General features: G+C 48.0%; 1 protein-coding gene and 1 long non-coding RNA gene across 3 annotated transcripts; one reads left to right on the top strand and one right to left on the bottom strand.

Annotated features, from left to right (window-relative positions):
- Nucleotides 1-1,077: 1,077 nt before the first annotated feature.
- Nucleotides 1,078-8,479, bottom strand: LOC101680470. The gene is made up of 4 exons (XR_201163.3): nt 8,228-8,479; nt 5,370-5,491; nt 3,516-3,581; nt 1,078-1,451 (listed from the first exon to the last, which is right to left on the bottom strand). It is a non-coding gene; the product is annotated as an uncharacterized LOC101680470 (long non-coding RNA).
- A 119-nt stretch (nt 8,480-8,598) lies between these two features.
- On the top strand, nt 8,599-20,150 carry ACKR3 (atypical chemokine receptor 3). 2 transcript variants are annotated; one of them, XM_004777560.3, is made up of 2 exons: nt 8,599-8,715; nt 18,240-20,150. In XM_004777560.3, exon 2 carries the CDS (start codon nt 18,266-18,268, stop codon nt 19,352-19,354), a length of 1,089 nt encoding a protein of 362 aa, XP_004777617.1. In that variant the 5' UTR covers nt 8,599-8,715; nt 18,240-18,265; the 3' UTR covers nt 19,355-20,150. The 2 variants fall into 2 exon arrangements, with proteins under 2 accessions (XP_004777617.1, XP_044922659.1); XM_045066724.1 differs by lacking the exon at nt 8,599-8,715 and adding an exon at nt 11,029-15,857.
- The last annotated feature ends 578 nt before the right edge of the window (nt 20,151-20,728 follow it).

Below are 20,728 nucleotides of genomic sequence, written 5' to 3'. Positions count from 1 at the left end.
CAGATCAGGGAAAATTCTGAGCTGCAGAATAAATACTGAGAGTAATGGATTATAACTCACCGAGACAGGAAACTATGAGTTTGTACAGATACACATAAATAAATGAATAAATGGAAAGTTTGAGGAAGAATGACATATTTGTACAGATTCAAGCTATCTACTCTCAGAATCACATAGAAAAGAGTAACTACAGTGGAAAAGCCTGACAGACAGTTCTGAATCAAGAGATCAGAGTGAACCCCATTTGTAATGGAACAAATTGATGTTGTTCACCATTTCACGGGCTGCAATGAAAACACACCTTCACTTCTGTGAAATTCTCACCCAAAACTTGTAACTTGAGCCTAATCAAAAGGAACCATCAGATAAAACTCAGATGGAAGGATAATCCGTAAAATAACCAGGTTGTTATTTTCAAGCAGTTCCATGTTACAATTGTCAAACGAAGTCTGAGAAAGTGTGCCGGACTGAACTAAATGGAAGAGAGGTAGCTGCTCAAAGGCAACACCCGATTCTCTGCAAAAGGTATTATTGGGATAATTGGCAAAACTCGAATGGGATCTGTGCCCTTGGAGGTAGGAATATAACGGTGTTAACTTCCTGATTTTGATGGTTGCATTTAGATAAAGAAAGAGGATATCTCTGTTTGTGAGAGTCGCACACGTAAGTATTGCGGGGATGATAAGGCATTATGTCAATAACTTACTCTCAGGTGGTTCAGGGAAATAAACGAGTTTTTATTCTTGTCTGACTCTTGATTTCAGCTCAGGTCATGATCTCAGAGTCCTGGGATCGAGCCCCACGTGGGGCTCCATGCCCAGTGGGGAATCTGCTTGAGATTCTGTCTCTCCTTCTCCCTCTGCCCCTCCCCTCATGCTCTTTCTCTAAAATAAATAAGTCTTTAAAAAACAAAAATAAAAATAGGAAGGAAGGAAAGAAAGAAGATGGGAAGGAAGTCTCCCTTGCTATTTTGACATCCCATGGTCGTAAGGTCTTTAGAGGTATTTTCAAACATAGGTGGAATTGAAAAAGTGTCACTCTTCATATATAGGAAATTTGCAATCTCAAAAACTCAAATCAGCTGAAATAATTTTATTAGCTATACTCAGATATTTCTTCTTTATCTTCAGGTTAGATATTTTTGGGCTGAATCATTTTTAGGCTTTGAAGCTAAAATCTATATATTGAAGTTTGAAGAATGTGAAATCACAGTACTTTAGAATGTTGCCAAAGTTTCAGAAAAATGAGGCTTAGGTTTGACCCGACTTGCCTGGTATCTCATTAGGAGCTCCATGCTTTGATATGCTTTCCTGGCAGAAGTTTCCTGGACTCACTCAGAGATCAGAAAACATTCTTCTCTGTGTCAAACTTCACAACGAAGTGGAGAGAAATCCAGTCTTCACTCAGAACTTTCAATTCAAGTTTTTTCCCGTTTTCTTAAAATTTAAAAGCTAAAATGAAAAATTTCAAACACAGAGAACAGCAAGTAATGTAAAGTATACCTGTGCACTCAACCAATAAGATCCAACAAATGTGAATATTTTGCCTAAAGAAATAAAAATGCTGTAGAAATCTCAGATACTCCTGGGTATACACTCCATTCTTTTTTTCTGTCTCCCTCCTCCGAGGTAACCATTGTCTCCAAGTTGGTGTACAGCCTTTCTTACTTCTAGGTAGGCTTTTTGCATAGTTCTATAAATAATGTGTACTTTTCTGTGAATGCCTTGAAACTTTAAATAAATGGTGTCACTTCATGGTTACATTGGGCAACCTTTTTAAAAATTGAGGAAAATTTCAGGAAAAGCACAGATCTTAAGTGTACATACAGGTGATAAGACATGATCAATATATATACCCAATGTGACCACTGACCCAATGAATATATAGAACATTGCCATCATCCCAGAAAATTCCCTTTCTGTTAATCCCCACCCCTATAACAACATTTATTTTATGAATTCCACTATGATAGTAGTAATATAATCGTTCTGAAATTTTGCTAATTGCTATGGTGCCTTTGTCGAACAGCAATTGCCTGTGCATGCAAGTCTTTTTTTTGGACTCTATCTTGTTCCCTTGCTTTATGTGCCTATCATGCCAATTCTACCCTAGATTGCTTGCCATGGCTTTATAGTAAGTCATGAAATCACAAAGTGAGTCCTCCCAACATTCTTCCATTCTGGGACAGATTGAGCTATTTTGAAGTCTGTTGAATTTCCATAAAAATTTAAAAATTAACTTGCCAATTTCAACAAAAGAATCCTCTGGGATTTTGATTCGAATGACATAGACTCAATAGATCAATTTGGGGAGAATTTGCATATTAACAATATTGAATCCCCCAACCCATGAACATGGTATATCTCTCCATTTGTTTTGCTCTTCTTTCTCTCAGGGCTGTTGTTGTAGAGATCTCATGTGTTTTTTGTTAAATTTATTCCTAGATATTTTATGGTGCTGTTATAAAGGAATTTTACAATTTTGTTTTCTAATTGTTTGCTGCTGATATACAGATATGTAACTGACTTTTGTATACTGACATGATACTCAGAGGCCTTTCTAAAGTTACTACTTAGTTCTTGAAGTTGTTTTGTAGATTTTTCAGGATTTTCAGGATTTTCTGTGTAAATAACCATATCAGCTGCTAATAAAGGCAATTTTACATCTTTCTAATTCATATGTCTTTATTTTTAAAAATCTTCCTTATTGGCAATAGCTAAGACCACCAGTATATTGCTGAAAAGAAGTGATGAAAATGGAAGTAGAGTGTTCAATTTTTCACCATTAAGTATGATAGTTTTAACTTTTCATACATGTCCTGCATCAAATTCATACGTATTCCTGTATAAAATTGAAGAATTAAATCAAGTCAAAACCATTCTATTTTTAGATTGCTGAAGGTTGTCATCACAAATTGATTTTGAATTTTGCAAATGCTTTATTTTGTTAACTTAGTGAATTATATTGATTTTCAAATGTTAAACCAATCTTGCATTTCCAGAAAGAGCCCCACCTAGTCATGGTATAATACTATATTTGCTTTTTTTTTTTTTTTAAGGATCTTTATCTAAACATTCATGAGGGATATTGATTTATTATATTCTTTTCTGCTCATGTTGGGTTATTTCTGGTTTGGGGAGTTCTTATAAATAGTCCTACTATAAACATTCTTGTGTATTTCATTTGATGCAGTGTATACATCTTTAAGTTATACCTTGCGATGAAATTCCTTGGTCATATATATGTATACATTTGACTTCAGTAAATACGGTCAAAATGATTGTACCAGTTTATACCTCCACCATTGAGATACAGACATGTTCCTTAAAGTGTGGGCTGTGAGCTGTTTGCTACTAGTCTGTAAAGAAGTAAGGTTAGAAACCGAGAGTGAGGAACCATTCAGGAAGGTTTAAAGAAATGTGAGATTCCTGTGACATACGAAAACATGGTCAGCAGCCTTGTGTGACAGGCTGCTGCATAGACAATTCATATGTTACACTTGCATGATGACGCACAGTGGTGGGAGCTCCTCCCTAGTCACGCTCAGTGGGACATGTCTTGGTGTGCACTGCATAGGATATCTAAAAAAAAAAAAGGAAAAAAATGCATTGCATGGGCCACTGGGTGTTATATGTAAACAATGAATCTTGGAACACCACATCAAAAACTAATGATGTACTGTAGGGTGACTAACCTAACACAATTAAAAAAAAACAACAACGAAAAACAGAAACCAACAATAACCGCCCCCCCCCCCCCGCAAAAAAGAACACATTTGTTCTTCACCTTTTAGTCTGAGAAGCACTGATGTGGGAGCGTTCTGGTGGTTCTACATCCTTGTTAATATCCCTAATTTTCATGTTAGCCTTTCAGGGAGTGTCCAGTTGTAATGGTACTGTGTTCTAATTTGTATTTTTCCAATGTCTAAGGAAGTTGCATACTTTTCATATTTGTAGGGGGTCACAACTTGGTGTGAAGTATATATTCACATTTTCCCCTATTTTCAAAATATATATTTTAAGTCTTCCTAAAACATTTTTTGGAGATCTGTCCTAACTGACCCCTCAACCATTTCTATGATGCAAAGGGTGAGTGAAATATGGGGAGGGCAAGAACCTAACTCAAAAGTGAGATTCTTTTGAATTTATTCATTTGGTTAATATTTAGGAACTCCTACTGTGGGCCAAACACCCTGTGTGACAATGGGGATAGAGCAGTGAACAAAATAGCAACATTCTTACCCTTGAGGAATTTATACTCTGGTGGGGAGAAGACAAATACTAAACTGGAAATTTTGGGTGGCAGTAAATTCTATGAACAATATAGGATAATGACAGAATAATAGGAATAGACCAGAGCAGTGAAAGGTTTTTCTGGAAAAAATATTGAAGACAACATTAGAATAACAGGAAGGACATAATCATACAACAGTCATTGGGAAGAGCTCTCCAGGAAGAGAAAATGTGAGGTACAAAGGTCCTGAGGTAGAAATAAGTAGGTCTGAGTATTAATGAGTGAGTATTCTGATTTGGGTCAAGACTGACCTAAGTGGTACCATTGATACCTAGTACAGTGGGTATGGGTGGCATGTTCCCAGACCCCTTTGACTTCCTTGTATGTCTGTGTGTCCACATAACATGGGTTTCCTGCCCAGGCCTGTGATTGGGATGTATCTTTGAGAGACTGACCTCAGGTTCCTGGAGCTGCTTTGCTGACTCTGAGTGGGAACAGGAGGAAGGGGGAGGCTATGTTCCCCACCTTCCCACCAGGCAGCCCCGATCCAGGGTTTGAAGGGTGTGCGAGTATGAAAGCCAGCATCCTTGTCTGCAGTTGGCTGGGGTGAAGTCAGGGTGGACTGCAGGCTCTGGAGGCTCATGAAGGGTGTCAGGCTGCAGCTGAGACCTGGCCAAGATCATAGCTTTGGTTGGGTTTTCTCCTTCCCTTGCTAGTTTCTTCTGGAGCACTTCTATAATAAACGGGTTGCCCCGAATTCTCATCCAGGGTTCTGCTTTTAGGAAGTCCAACTTAGGACCGCCTGATCTATATTTTGCAATGGGTTTTCTTTTTTTCTTTCAAGAGTATGTCTTCTGTGGCATCAGATGACAGCCGGTGCTGTGAAGTCAGACAAATCTAGATTTGAATCCCCTCCATTCACTAGCTTGGACAGGTTAACCACTCTCTCTGGGCTTTAGCTTCCTCATTTACAAAAGTGGGACAAAAATAGTGCCAGCTTTGGGTCACCATAAAGAGTAAATGAAAGAATGTAGGCAAAACACTTAGATCAGCAAAGTGCTAAACGCTCTTATTATGAAACCTGTCCAGGCTTTACCAAAGGGTTCATAAAAACTTGCAAGCCTTGGGTTAGATACCTGTTTTAGTCCTTAAAAAAACACACTGTGTCGCTGGAATTTGCCTCAGGCCAGGGTGGGACAAGGAAAGCACCGGTGAGGTGTCTCTGATATACATCCTTTCACTGAATCCTGAGACGCACCTGGCAAGAATAGAAGGTTTTATAATAATTATTATTTTTAAAAAATATTTAATTAATTTATTTATTTGAGAGAGAGCGGGATAGGGAGGGAGAGAGAGAATCTTACGCTGACTTTGCATGGAGCCTTGAGCCCAGTGCCAGGCTCTATCCCATGACCTCATTGAGATCACGATCTAAGCCAAAATCAAGAGTGGGAGGCTTAACCAACTGAGCCACCCAGCTGCCCCTATTATAATTATTTTAAAGATAGGAATTTCCTAATCAGAAAGGCTAAGCTGCCTAAGGAGACATGGTGTGTAAGTTAGAGCTCCAAGTTACACCTGTCTGGAGGGAGCCCAAGCTGGGATCCCGATCTCCTTGGGGGGTTGGGCTCTGTCTTTACTTCTAGGTCCTTCCTCCAGAGAAGGGGCTTGTGTCTGCTCTTCAGAGGAATGTCCAGTGCTAGCCGAGACCACTCCCACTGGGCCCAGGCACTAGGTGCTGCGGCTATTTCCCGGGGAATAAGTTCGAATCTGGAATGTGATACTCCTGAGGTTGGAGTGAAGACGCAAGGTGGTGCAAAGTTAGCCTGATGTCTTCAGGCCGATGGTGCCCTTGTGCGTCTCAGGGGCCACAGCTACAGCCGCCAGAGTCCATGCTGGCTCCATTCTGACCGTGCTCACTAGGAGCCCAGACTCAGAGTGCCCAGGACAACAAAGCTTTTAAAGTAGGGTGAGGTTTCAGTCCGCAGGCCCACTTGGGGTGCCAGAGCCCCGCAAGAATAGAGGGTTCTATTATCATGTTTTGTCTGCAGGCAGATCACATCAATGGGGAAAGTCTGTTCTGTGGAATTAGAATCCCAGGAGCAGTTTGGACACAGGGAAGGAGTGTGGGCTTGGCCAAAAACCTCACCACTGCGCGTTCCACTAAGCACCCTGGGGGAGAAAACAAAGCGAGGACTCAGTCCTGAGTCAGCTGGGACAATTCAAGCGACAGCTGCCCAATCCTGCCTTCTCGGACTTTCCTAGTGGGGGTAACCAAACTCATTCCTGCCAAGCTAACCCTTGTGCGTGACGCTGTCCTTTCGCAAAGCTGGGGCAGCCCCGCAAATGTGCCAAGAGCCTTCTGAGGGCCTGGGGTTTTGCAACCCAGTCCCCTTACAGGAGTACTCGCAGGCCTCTCATTTTCCCCAGGGCTCCGCGCTGGCACCCGGGGCGGGGGCGGAGGCGGGGGCGGGGGCGGGGTCTGCCTTGCTCGCCGCCCCTGGGCTCCGAAATCCCGGTGGGGAGTGCTGGCCCCACGGCCTAAATATGATTTTTTTTTTTTTTTTTTTTTTTTTTTTTTACAACTACGCCGGGTGTTCCTTCTTCTTCCTGGGTGACTGCATCTTGTAGCACGTTTCTGGCCCAGGCGTGTTTTAAGAGACAGCAGGCTTAATTCAGAGCGGATTCCAGCCGGGGTCCAGCGCTTCACCCCGGCGTCCGAGCTTGCCAAGGGAGAAACGCGTTTTCCAAAGAAGAGATTGTCAAGTTCATGGGAAGAGAAAGCGAAGCGTGTGCTCTCCAGCCGGCGCGTCCCTGTCCATAGGGCTCAGACACAGGGTCACGCATAAGAAGAAACCGGGACCAGAAAGTTGTGAAAAAGCATTCTTGCCCTAAACCCTGGGCGTGCGCACACGGCTGCCGGCGGTTTCTCTTTAGCAAGATTTCTCGCCAGGCGCCTGGAGGTGGAGTTCGGGTGCGCAGCGACAGGGGGACCCGTGGGGGGCCCCGGCCAGGGCCGTGGGGGCAGAACCCCCTCCGCGAGCCAGGGGTGGGGGGCGGAGGGGAAGCGGAGCAGGTGTGCGCCTAGCGCTCGCATTTGGTGTTCCGCTGCGGGAGAAAAACGGGCAGCTTTGATCTCAAAAGAGTGTTTCTTTTGTTAAGGGCTTTCTCCGCGCCAGGACCTTCTAGCCACAGGAGAGTTTGACCCTCAAACCCTCTGGGCTTGGCGTTGGGCTGTCTCCTGTTATTTTCAGCAAGTAGAAAAAGAATCTCAGAAAGTTTTAGCTGGGGAGAAAGTGGTAACATGCGGGCGCCTCCACGAGTATGCGTCCTTGGGGAACGCCGGGAGAAGCAGAAAGCAAGCCAAAAGCCAAAACGTGGCACGTTAGTGTAGGGGAAAAAGCTCAGTGAGCACGCGTTTTAAAAGTGAAAGTTTAGGTCATTTGTTTCATGGTCGATTTTTCTAAATAGGATATTCAAGGTGACTAGCCTTTGGAACACATTCTTGTGGACAGAACTTCAGCTATACACTTCTGGATGAGAATGTAGATTTCAGTAATAATAGCAATTAGTAATAATAAAGCATTTGCCAAATTCACCTCAAAAAAAAAAAAAAAGACTGTATCAGAAGACATTTATTATACCCCTAATGTGTGCCTGGTCTTGGGTAGGCATTTCAGAACACCAAATTGTTCAGATTTTCAAGGACTTTGGGCCTGAATCCTTTACAGATAAAAGTATTCAAATAAAATCTTACAATCTATTTCTAAAGCCCTTTCCCCCACTCTTGGGGTATATAAAACGGCGCCGATTAATTGCTCCTACCAAAACTGTTACTTCTGTTTTGGAGGAATTAACAAAGAAAACCCAGGCCAAATAAATCAACACCGAAGTTCAGAAGGTCAGAGCAATTTGTCTTGGGAACAAAGTCTTCCCTTGAGCTAAGAGGCATTCAAAGGAACTCTTGGTGGTAATGGGATTATTAAAGATATACCTGAGACCAGATAAATATTTGATGATTCTGCAAAGCTCTAGGGTTTCTCTGCCGGTTTTCTTCTGCTGACACACGTTCCCCCAGTGGGGTCCGGACTTCGTGGCTTCATTAGACCTTGCAAGTCAAGGGCGGCCGGGGTTTCCAGAGAGTGCGTTGTGGGGTGCAGAGCTGCGCGGGAAAAGACAGACCGGGGTTTACGAAAGGGGTGTGCGTGCATGAGCGCGCGTGCGCGCGTGTGTGTATGTGTGTGTGTGTGTGTGTGTGCGCGCGCGCGCGCGCGCGCGGCTGCACGTATGTGTATGGGGGGGGCGGCGCGGGCCGGGAGCTAGGGCGATGCAGGTTCCACAGCTGCCACCTAGAGGCGTATTCCTGCAGTGTATATAACGCGGGTCCGCCGCCCGAGAGCTCAGTCCTGCAAACTGCTCAGCCCCGAGGCGGTGAGCGTCGCAGCCGCGCAGGGAGCCCTGAGCCCGAGCCCAGCCCCGGAGGTAAGGAAACGGCTCCCCGCAGCCCTGCCTGCAAAGGAAGGCGAGGAAGGCGGGCAGGGTTTCTGTTCTCAGCTAAGCGCTCTTTTTCAGAGGCCTCTTTCTGAATCGCCCTGATGGTTGCTGAGAGTTCGCAGGTCTGGTGTCTGAAAGCCGGGGCTGCAGGCTGCATGGCTGCTTTGCAAAGCCTGTCTGCTAACTTGGGGGCTGCCCCTTTCTGCGGCAGCAAGTAAAAAGGCAGGTTTCCTTGAGTCACTGGTGGAAGGGACGCTCCGTGTGTGCCTGCTGGCTGTAGGAATCGGTGTTTATTTGTTGCTGTGGGCGTTGAAGCTCGGGTAAGGGGGAGGACTCAGCAAGAATGCAGACTGTCGGTTCTGCTTGCTCCCAGTTGGCATAGGGAACCGCCTGGCACCACGGCTGACCTCTTTTACGGGGAGATCAGTCAGGACATAGATGGACTTGCCAGGAAATAAGCAATTGCAGAACGATGTGAACTTTAGGAGGGGGCATCCTTGAGTGAAGCAGGGAACTGTGCTGTGAATCTTTTGTGAGTCCAGAATGTATTGGAATTCGGGGCTTTGCGGGATTCCCGGCTCCTGTAAACCCAGAAGCTGGAAGGGCGAATGTTAATTCAGCTCCGTGTTTGTGGCTTTGACTGCATCCTTGCTAATCTGAGTATTTATTGTGCTCTTGGAAGGTAAGTCCAACTTCAGTTAGGAAAAAAAAAAAAAACAAAACCCAAAAAAGCACACACACAAGTCCAGGATTTTGTAATTTAAAATATACCCTTCAGGTAAAGCATGACTTTTGTTCAGTTCTGTTAGCAAGCATAAAGATTCAAGGGGTGACTGACAGAGCTTTGGAGTGAGGTCAGGGGTGGGTGGTTAGCCAAGACTAGTAACTTCCAGGGAGAATGAGAAGTTGTAAAAGTCAGACTAGCTGTCTCCCTGCCTCTCTCCCTCCTTCTTTTCTGTCTCTCTTCCTTTCTCTTCTCTCCTCTCTTCTTCCCTTTCCTTTTTCCTTTTCTCTCTCTCTCTCTCTCTCTCTCAATTCACTTGCTCACAACAGGGTCATTAGGTTTTCCAGAAGTGGAAGCGGGTCCCCTGACATGGTTTATAGCTCTTTGAAGCTCTTTGGTGTGCTGACATGCCCTGAAACTTCATTCTGCAGAATCTCAATGTGGTAACTTTTTCTTTTCTCTTTAAACGCAGATGCTGCCTTTGTGTCCTTTTATTTATTCCAGGAAAATGCGGAGATCAAATAGGCTTGCCTAGAAAAGAAAGTGGAGGCTGCCCCAGTCTGTCCTTTACTTTCTGTAGCTTTTAAATGGATAAACTGCCTGTCCTTCCTCACATCAGCACGAGTTTCCCCAGATGCAAAGCCTTTCTCTAAAGCAAAGTTGCACAGGGGAGCTTTAGCTTGGAAACAATTTGCTCTTTTTCCCCCTTCTCTGCCATAAACACTTGAATGTGCGCACAGCCTCCTGGGGATTGGAGGAGGGGGGGCGTGTGGAAGAGCAAAAGAAAATTGAGAAATGCCTGTATTTTGCTGCCTGTCCATTTTTAAAAAGGGGCACGCATTGCAATCATAGTTTTAAAAAAGTTCCAGAGAGTATAGCCAGGGCAGCATGCCGGGGCTTAACTAAGTCAGGACTTTGGAGGTGAGTTTTTCCCTTATTCACAGCAAGTCCTGGGAGAATTGAGAAGGTATTATGGTTTCTAATCAGACCCAGAATAGGCAGAGTATAGGCTTTCTGGATGAAAAAAAAAAAAAAATCCAAACAAAAAAAACCTCCTTCATCAGGAACAGTGGCTTTTTGTGCGATCATCTAGGGAGAGGGGCTCCTGTTTTCGGGGAGGTGTGAGGGAGCTGGCTGAAGTTACTCAGACCTGAGACCAACCGACCGTCATTCTAGAAAGCCTAAGAGTAAACGACGGAGGAGAAAAACCACCAAGACTTCAGGCTTTTAGATTTTTCTCAGTGGCTTTTGCCAGGCACACAGGAATTTGGAACTAAAAAAACTTAGCTTTACTTTTAGGAACAAGAACAGTGTTAGAACGCCTTGCTAGTTGAGTTCCATGCATGTAGGTAGAGTTTAGAAAGAAACCCAAGGCTGACTCACATCAAGTGTTTTTCAAGTCCAGAAAATTATAGCCCTGGGACACACATTTTCTATTAAAGTCAAAACAAACAAGCAAGAGAGAGAGAGAGAGAGAGAAAGGAGAGGGAGAGAAGACAAGAAAAGGGAAAAGGGGGGATTATCTGATTTTGAATACTTGATGGTTTTCTGCAGGGCATATTTGATTTTTTTTTTTTTTTTAACCTAAGGATCGACTAATTTAGAATTGGGAAAAAAAAAGTAGGTGCTTTCCTTGTTAAAGTAATGAGGGGATTGCATATTTTTATGGTGAATGTTTTGCTGAACCACAGGTAGGTTTGGGAGCTGACTCGGTTTTGTTCTAAGCGCTCCCAGGGTGGAGGGACTAAAAAGTGACTCAGGTGGCTTTAGACCACCGTTCGCTAAGAGACAGCTAAAGGACTGTATGTACATCGGGATAGCCAGCATCTTTGAATTTTCTTATGGTAACAGATACCTTTGTGGGGATCATCCCTGAGTTCTATGAGAAGAGGCCAAGATGGAGTAGCCTTCTCCTGGGAGCCCTATTGTGTCTGGCCCAGAGCCTGGCTGACCTCCCACTGCCTCATCCAGGTCCTGAGCTGGGTGGGAATGAGGGCTCTGGTTACAGGGGGCTAACCCAGCCGGCAGCTTTGTGACGTAGATCTCTGGCTCTGCCTTTCTGGGCACAGCATTGCTTTCCCGTGGGCAGCTGAGCACAATAGACCAGATTGGGTTTCTGCACGTGGGGTTCGATTTCTCCCCCAAATACTTCAAAGTGGGCGAGGATGCCCCAACCCGTGCGTTAACGGGAAGTACATTGAGAGCCCTAGCGATAGGTGACCTCCTTCTGAATCAGGATAGGGAGTTTTTGTTTTTCTCTTTGACTCTCTATTATTTTTGAGTTTTCTAATGAATTAGAGCAGTTCCCTACTTGTGTAAAATAAGTTGCTCTCAAGACAGCCTTGTTTCTGTTTGCTTGGCACTGGGGGACAGACTAGTCCCCGATCTGCTGACAGCCCTAGCAGATGGCTGCAGGGAGTCTGCTGAAGCTGAAGCTTCTCTGGTCTTTCCTGTAGATATAATGCAGCATCGGTAAAAAAAAAACAACAAAAACAAACAGCAACAACAAACACACACATAAAAACCAACCCCTGCCCCCCACAAAACCCTGAACCCAATATTGTACAATCACCTGATGATTTTTTAGATGTAGTGTGGGTTCTCCTCACCTGAACCGCATGCCAGCTAGCGTGGAAGGTGTGGGACTCTGGCAAGGAGGCCAGAGCGTGCCTCCCCTGGGGGAAGCCCCTGGAGAAGTGGGGAAAGTGCGGAGAGCAGCTGTGTGCCACAGACCAAGATGAGCGCGTCTCTTCTCCTGGCCTGGGCTTGCTCTGAAGGTCGCAGCAGTGAGAAGCCAGATGAGTGATCTGGTCTGAACAGCACTGAATGGTTCTGAGAAATTCCCTCCTGGAAGGACATAGATCCCAAATTGCAGAAAACCAATAAAAAAAGGTCACCTGGAAAAAACAAAACAAAACAAAAAAAGGTCACCTGGAGGCAGAGATCCTAAGGAGCCCCAGCGGCTAGAGGACTCCTAACTGTCCAAGCTGGTGCTCAGCCTCGACCTGGTGGGTGTAACTTCATCTGCACCACTGGGGCCTGGGCAGGAGCACCTTCCTCCAGCCTGTTTGCACCCTGTCACCACAGCTGGTCTTTAACTCCCTGCCTTTGACTTGGTTTGTGTCACCTCTGACCACCCCCCCCCCCTGCCCCCGAGCCTTTTCTGTTGCAAGCTGCTTCCTTGCTCATAATATCTCCTGCCTCCTGCGTGGGCAGGCCCAGCCTGACTGCCCCGCTCCCCCCACCCCTCCCTCTGACTCTGGTCACCAGCTTTCCTTTGTGGGGAGCTTGGCTTCAGCCCGATTCAGTGACCCCTTTACGGTATTTCATTGATCATCTCACCCATCCATTTCTCCTTGAAGGCCTCCATAAGCCACTTGAGTGGAAATCCCTCACCCTCCCGCTCTGGGGGCCACTCACCACCACCCTGCTGCCTTCTTGCCCTTGTCAGTTGGCTGGTGAGTTCTTGGGGGATGGGCCACGGTGATCCCTGTCTATTAGCCTTGGAGCCTCCTCACAGAGGAGGTTCCACAAACATTCGGGGGCATGAAAAGGCTGATGTCTGTCTCGGCTTGATGAGGGTGCAGAAAAGTGTCTTCTGGACTCCTGCTCCTGGGATGGCCTCAGACCCCTTGGTCTTGGTGGAGCCTGATATCACTGCTGACTGGGAGTGCCCCAAACACCCGCCTTGGGCTGGCTGTGGGGGCCCAAGGATGAAGATGTTGGGGTGAGGAGCTTGGGCAGGAAGAATGTGGCGCGACACAGCCTGGAGATGTGGGTCCTGGTTGGGGCCGGGGTGGGAGAAACGGGACACTTTCACTGGGAAAGGAGCGGCTAAAGGGTCGAGAAGACCCTTGATCTTGGTCTTGGTCGAGAAGACTCTTCCCGGTCTGTGATGGGGATTTGCAAACACGCTGAAGGCCGTTTTGGGGAGAGCAGCCAGATGCTTGAACACTTGGCAGGCTCCGTCACGGAGGGACTGACTCTGGGCCAGAGAGAGGGCCTGTTCTCTGCAGGCCGACTGCCACCCCGTGCAGACCAAGCTTGGGGACGTCTAAATCTGGCCTGACTGCCAGCTCCCTGGGTGAGCTCAGGCCACCATTTGGAGCAGTGACATGTTGCCTGCCAGTTGCTGTAGTTCCCTCGTGGGGATACTCGGTTGATGAATAAGGAGGCTGAGAAGTGGGAGGCTCATCTCCCAGAAAAGTTCTCCCATTGATTCCCCAATGGCCTTCTGCCATTGGGAATTTGGGTGGTGGACGAATCCCTTTGCAGACAGACAGCAGGCCGGTGGGGAGGACGGCCAGATGCTGGGTCCGCTGTAGGCCATAGGAAATGTCCCTTCCTGTCCTGGTGGAAGTGGGATGCTCCCTGCATACGGGGGTGGGAAAAGGTCCAGAGCACGTGGCTACTGTAGGGAGGGGGTCAGAGAGAGCACGGGGAGTGCCGGGGAGAAGGGAGCAGACGGGGACAGGTCCAGTTCTCTGCCCTCAGTTGGGTGTCTGGGCTCTAGCACAATGGAACTCACACCACCCATGTCTTGTGAAACATCCCTCCATCACAATGTACTTAATTCTTGATGTCAGATTTCAAATAATACAGAAGTTTATGGGGTGAAATTTACAGTCCCCTCTTGGGCCTCCACCCGACCCTGCCTGTCCAAAGCTTTCTCCTTCTTGAAGGTCTTTTTGCTATGCCTCAGTGCATGTGTATTTATATAAAGCTGCTCCTCCTTTGGCTCTGGTTTTTCTGTCCCTGAGGTCATTCTCGGTCTGTGTATCTGCCTCTGGCCTCTCCCTTCAGGTATGCTCAAACGTTCTGTCTTCACAAAAGCAGATGCCCCCATCTTCTTACGGCTACAGTGGCTATACCCTACTTGATCAAACCATCCCTCTCCTGATGGACATCGAAGTTGCCTCCAGTAAACATACCTGCGGGGATAGTTGGGGACAGTTGGGGACACAGGAATCTTTAGAGAGGTGAAATGTGTGAACTTGTAAAATCAAAAAGCGTTAGAAAATTCAAAGCCCTGTTTTTTTCCTTCTGTCAGGACCTTTTAGGCAGATGCCTTACCACTTAGTTGCAAGAGGGTCTCATCCTCCTGCCTGCCTTGGTCGGGGGCGGCTCCGAGCCCTTGGAAGGCAGGCAGTGTTGACTCTGAAAGGCGTTCCTGAGCTCTGGCCCCAGGCTGGCGGGAGTGGAGGTGCTGGCTTATTCCAGCAGAGAGAGGTTGGTCCCACTGGGAAGAAGGGTCTCCTCCAGGTCCGGGGCAGACCACTGTTGCCTCTCAGGATGAACACACCAGCACCCTGGCCCAGAGGCCTGGCCACTTAGACGGGAGTGTGGATCCTTCTGGATGGATGCAGAACGTGGGGGGACTGTCTGTGTACCGGCAGAGGCCATCTCCTGCTTTTGCTGGAGGGCAGCCAGAGTGCTGGTGCAGGATGCTCAGGGAGTTAAAGTGGCCCCTGTGGTCCACTGGGCCACCCCCTCCCTCCACCAGGACAGGAAGAGAGGTTTCCCATGACAAAGTGAGCTTTGTCACCAGGCCTTTGGAAACCTGTGATCTGGGTAGACACTCTATAGCTTGCCATACTGATGGCTCTGTAGGAGCCCTTGTGAGGATCTCAGCCAGTGACTGAGGAAGATTCCTCTTTCCAGTGGTGGCCACTTGCTGTCGCTGGAATGGCATAAAGTGGACCGATGCAGCCGCCCTCTTGGACCCAGGCTCAGGCAGACAGGCTTCTGCTGCAGGCCACATGCAGCATCCATGCAGACTGTCTTTGTCAAGTCATAGTCTTTCCTGGAAACAGCCCTGGATTGTTTCCAAAACCAAATGCGGGAAAAATACAAAAGGACAGGGGGCTAAGCTGTTGTGAGTCCCGTTTCCCTCTTTAGTCCCCTGTTGGGATTTGCAGGGAGTTTGAGGACCACAATTTGTTTCATCTCCTCTCTGTGCCTCCTTCCTTCTCTTGACCACTAAGGCCTCCTGCCCTGGGAGGAAGGGGAACCAGGGGGTCCCTCTGGGGGAGGTGGTGGTCCGGGCACAGGCCTCGGGCTTCAGCTTCTGGGCTGATGGTTGGTAGGAGATAAGTGATCGGGGCCCAGCTGGCTTTCATGCTCGAGCCAGGAGCTTTGGAGCCTCTGCTCTCCACTTCAGCCCTGGCTGGAAGAGTCTCACTGGGCCCCCCAAGGGAGGGGAGAGGACTGCTGGAGGGGAGCCTTGCCCTGCGAGCAAGAAATGCTTCTGGCTCAAAGGACCACTGATCGCTGAGTTGGGTTTTCATTGCCCAGAGGGCAGAGGTGGAAACCAAGGATGGAGCCGAGCCCTCTCCCACCATGGCTGGAGCTCCGGGAATAGCGACAGTTGGCAGCCCGAGAGAGTGGGTCCCGACACCTTGACCTTGTAATTTCCAAAAAGGTGGAGTAATTTCCAAAAAGGTGAGAGGCAGGGGACTTCTCGTAGACCCCTGCCTCTGCGTGGGTCTGACTGTCCACACTGAACAGTGCCCAGGGTCTGTTCGCTGAATGAATGGCATAGGAGGCCTGAGCTCGGTCACTAACTCCTTGTGGTGAGCAAAGAGCTGGGTGTACTTGGACCCAGTCAGGCTAACCAGGGCTGGGGCTCATTTCTTCCTTTCTGGCCCTGTGGACAGCCCCGTGGATGGCCCCATGGACTGCCTGGACCCTGGGCTCTGTGACTTCCAAGCACAGCACCCTGAGGCCAGTCCAGTGGGTTGGGGAGTCCTGGCTCCTCAAAGGTGTTCTCTGTTGCCCCTTGTCCCCATGTCCTTTAGGGACCTCAAGCTGCCTCTTAGGACAGAGTGGTCCAAAGTCTCATAATGTGAGGATTTTGTCCTAAACATGGTCGTGCTGAGTCTCCCTGGGTGCTCCCTGTGCTTGTGTGGTCTGTCTGATCTGGCCCAAGTTGCTGGTCATAGGGCATAGGAATCTTCCTGCTGGGGTGCTCCGAGGACCACCAGGCTCTCTGGCTGTGGCCCTTGCCTCTGCCAGCTCCTCCTGGGCTGCCCAGCGTTCTCCCCTCGGCAGTAGGGACACGGGAACCTGCTTAGATCACCGGGAGAGGGACAGAAGCCTGAAGGTGGTCTCTGCTAACTGAGATTTAAGATGAGGTCACCTGCTGTTAGTTTTGAAACTGAGGAGTGGGTCCTGGGAGGCAGCAGGGATGTCTAACCCCTCAGGGATGCTGTTCATTTATTCTGAAGGTAAAGCTATCAAGCTGCCTGTCTCTGCTCACTCCTGCGTCTCCCTCCAGGAAGGGACATGTATTCCTTAGGCAGTAAGAGGTGGTTTCAATGTGGAGTGAAAAGGGGGGCTGTGCATTTTGCCAAAAGGATGGGGGAGGGGTGGGGTTGCGACTTACAGAGCATCTGCTATGCGCTAGATTTTGGAGTGGGTCCCTTTGTTCTTGGGTGCCTCTGTGAGATGGTGTTGGTCTCTCAAGAATGCAGCCCAAGATAGGTTAGCAAGTCAAGTTAAACAGCAATGTGGAAGGAATCAGAATTCCTACCCAGGAAGGTCTAGTCTCAGAATGGGTGCTTTTCCCAGCTACGTGTCTGCATACTGTTAGCGTAGCCACCTGTGTGCTGACCCATGGACCAGGATCACCCATCTTCCTGTGTGACCTGGGGTCCACTTTGGATGAACTTAGCACAGAAGCTCGACTGGGGTCAGTCATTAGCTATGACCCATGAAAAGGAAGGACAACCATCTTCCCATGTGAGGTCACTCCTAGCAGGATACCCATGTTCCCAGGGTCACCCAGTGGGCAGCCGACCCAGGACCATGTCCTGCAGGGATTTCAAGGCCCTCGAATGGGTGGGGCATCAGTAGAAAACCCTCCCGGGAACTCTTCTAGCTGGGGCGTTTGAGGGGAAATCATCATTTCTAGATGCTGTGGTGGTACTTTGGAGCTGAAATCTCTGTGGACAATAAAACGGTGTCAGTTCAAAGTGTTGGCCTTAGGTCAAGTCAGCAGGAAAGAAAGTTGAGAAATTGCTCCCCCCCACCCCAGAAGTGCAGCAGGTGGTGACTTTTGTGCCCTGGGTCTTGGCCCAAGTTGCTCTTGAAGTAGTTGGATAAACTACTTCTTTAGAAGGGGAAAGTAGGCGCTGGACAGCTGGGTGGCTGCCCTTCGTTGAAAACCCGAGATCTCTGCAGGTTTGGGGTGTAATCAAGCTGTGGGTGTCACACACCTGTGGTCTTCATGGCTGCACACTGAAGGTGGCCCAAGACCCAGGTTTCCATGTGCATTCTGCAGAAGGGAAAATGCACCAAGTCCCATTTTTGATGCACACTGGGAAGGGAATCTCAAGCGTATTCATTAGGACACCAGAGCAGGATACTTATAATACAGCAGTGCTAGGAACAGTGGACTCTGCTGTCCTTTGGGACATGGGGGAGAATGGCGCCACTGTCCTCTACTAAGACTGAGCGAGTGGCCAGTGTCCCCGTGGCTGTCAGATGTTTCTCGGGCCCCCGGAGCATGCCGATCTCACACTGTGGGTCTAGCCAGGCTGGTGATGCCTGGGGAACACTGCCATACAACGACAGAGAAAGCAGGCGCTCTTCTCGCTTAGGCACCATGCAAACTTAGATACCGGGCCTGTTTTTTGTTGTGCAGAGCTCTGCTTGGCTGTTCCCTTTTCTTTTGTTGGGAAGACACCACCGAATATGCGGAGCGCTGAAAAAGCGCCTTGACCGGGCTCCGGTGTGTCCTAATGAAGCCACTTTTCCATTGCATTCTCTCTGTTTGATCTTTGCGCAGGCCGTTTGCTTGCTGCCCGCAGCGCCATGGACCTGCACCTCTTTGACTACTCAGAGCCAGGGAACTTCTCCGACATGAGCTGGCCGTGCAACAGCAGTGACTGCATTGTCGTCGACACGGTGCTGTGTCCCAACATGCCCAACAAAGGGGTGCTACTGTACACGCTGTCCTTCATCTACATCTTCATCTTCGTGATCGGCATGATCGCCAACTCTGTGGTGGTCTGGGTGAACATCCAGGCCAAGACCACTGGCTACGACACACACTGCTACATCCTCAACCTGGCCATCGCCGACCTGTGGGTGGTGGTCACCATCCCTGTCTGGGTGGTCAGCCTCGTGCAGCATAACCAGTGGCCCATGGGAGAGCTCACGTGCAAGGTCACCCACCTCATCTTCTCCATCAACCTGTTCGGCAGCATTTTCTTCCTCACGTGCATGAGCGTGGACCGCTACCTCTCTATCACCTACTTCGCCAACACCTCAAGCCGCAGGAAGAAGGTGGTCCGCCGTGTTGTCTGCGTGCTGGTGTGGCTCCTGGCTTTCTGCGTGTCCCTGCCAGACACCTACTACTTGAAGACCGTCACGTCGGCGTCTAACAACGAGACCTACTGCCGCTCCTTCTACCCCGAGCACAGTGTCAAGGAGTGGCTCATTAGCATGGAGCTGGTCTCTGTGGTCTTGGGCTTCGCTATCCCCTTCTGCATCATTGCCATCTTCTACTGCCTGCTGGCCCGTGCCCTCACCGCTTCCAGTGACCAGGAGAGGCAGACCAGCCGCAAGATCATCTTTTCCTACGTGGTGGTCTTCCTCGTGTGCTGGCTGCCGTACCACGTGGTGGTACTCCTGGACATCTTCTCCATCCTCCACTACATCCCCTTCACCTGCCAGCTGGAGAACTTCCTCTTCACCGCTCTGCACGTCACTCAGTGCCTGTCGCTGGTGCACTGCTGTGTCAATCCTGTGCTCTACAGCTTTATCAATCGTAACTACAGGTACGAGCTGATGAAGGCCTTCATCTTCAAGTACTCGGCCAAGACAGGCCTCACCAAGCTCATTGATGCCTCTAGGGTGTCAGAAACAGAGTACTCTGCCTTGGAGCAGAATACCAAGTGACACGCTCTGTGGGGTCTCGGGGACAAGTGTGTTGCTTTCTCCACGGCACTGGCTTGCATCGTTCCCCAGAGTAAAGCAAGGTGGCTTTGGGGCTTGAGGCTGGAGTCATGAGGAGAGGGGAGCGTGTGCCACCGAGCATCCTTCCCCTTTTTCTCGGGCGGTCGCGGTGGCTGTCACGGCTCTGTGCGTGCGTCCTGCCGTGTGCAAGGCCCATCACGTGTCCAAGTCTGCCGCAGGACAGGCTAGCCTGCACTTCTGTACAATAAGACGTTCTGTGTTCCCTGGAGGTTTTATATGGTGATTTGTATTTAAATCTTAAGACTTTATTTTCTCATTATCGGTGTACCTTATAAATGTATTTGAAAGTTTAAATATATTTTAAATATTGTACGGGAGCTATAACGCGGACATGTATCCAGAGTGTTGTAGTTTTAAGGCTAGTTTGATTTCAGTTTTGACTAAGGATGACATTAATTGTTAGCTGTTTTGAAATTTTATATATATATATATATAAATCTATAATATGCCAGTCCTGGCTAAAATGTTTTATTTACGATAGTTTTCTATCTGTGTGGTGCTCTGTACTGGTATGGGATACAGAACAGGAAAGACTCTGTAAAAACAGTTTGTGATATTCATAGTTTTGTAAAGTTACCTTAAAAAAGCAAAACGGGGCAGACCTGTTCCAGGCTGCAACACTGTGCACAAAATGAACAGTCTCATTTTGGAGAATTCTCTCAATTTGTAAGTTATTATTATTTTTTTTAAATAAAGATTTGTTTTTCCTAAAAAGGCATCCGAGTGTCTATGTTAAAACCATGTTTGGCATTCAGGTAGCGTGTGTGATAAGAATAGTACAAATCTATACTGCATGTCAGCTTGACCTAATATGCTTAAGGAAAGAGCGCTACTGTAAAAGCAAAACCCAAGGGGTTAACGGATGCAATGACATAAAAGGAAAAATATTCGAGCATATTGAGGGTTTTGGTTTTTCTAAAAAAAAAGACAAAAAAAACTGTCATGCAGCGTATTTGCGGTAGGTGTGGTTTTCAAGGTCACCCTGGGGTAGGATGGCTCTCTCGGCTGCTGTTGGCCCAGAGCTGATTGGGGCCCAGGACTGGGGTCATTTGTTGTTTATGCCCTTGTGTGTCCCCAGGGCCACATGTCACGACCCCTTGATGCTTCCCTGCTATGGTTCTATGGTTTAAGGCCTGTTTACTCTTTCTGTGTACAGGACAAATTCTTAATTTAAAAGATAACACCCATTAGTGTCCCTTTTCTTGAGGCCAAGCAAAGAGCAAATTATCAGCCTGTGCATTACCAAAGAAATCCACTTTACAAGAGGCTTGGAAGAAGTGTGGTCGGAATGGTCTG

The sequence above is a fragment of the Mustela putorius genome, unplaced genomic scaffold, assembly GCF_011764305.1.
Source record: "Mustela putorius furo isolate JIRA1106 unplaced genomic scaffold, ASM1176430v1.1 tig00003869_pilon_pilon_pilon, whole genome shotgun sequence".
Lineage (NCBI taxonomy): Eukaryota > Metazoa > Chordata > Mammalia > Carnivora > Mustelidae > Mustela > Mustela putorius.
The sequence above is the reverse complement of the archived record's forward strand: the minus strand, read 5'-3'. Positions and strand labels throughout refer to the sequence as shown.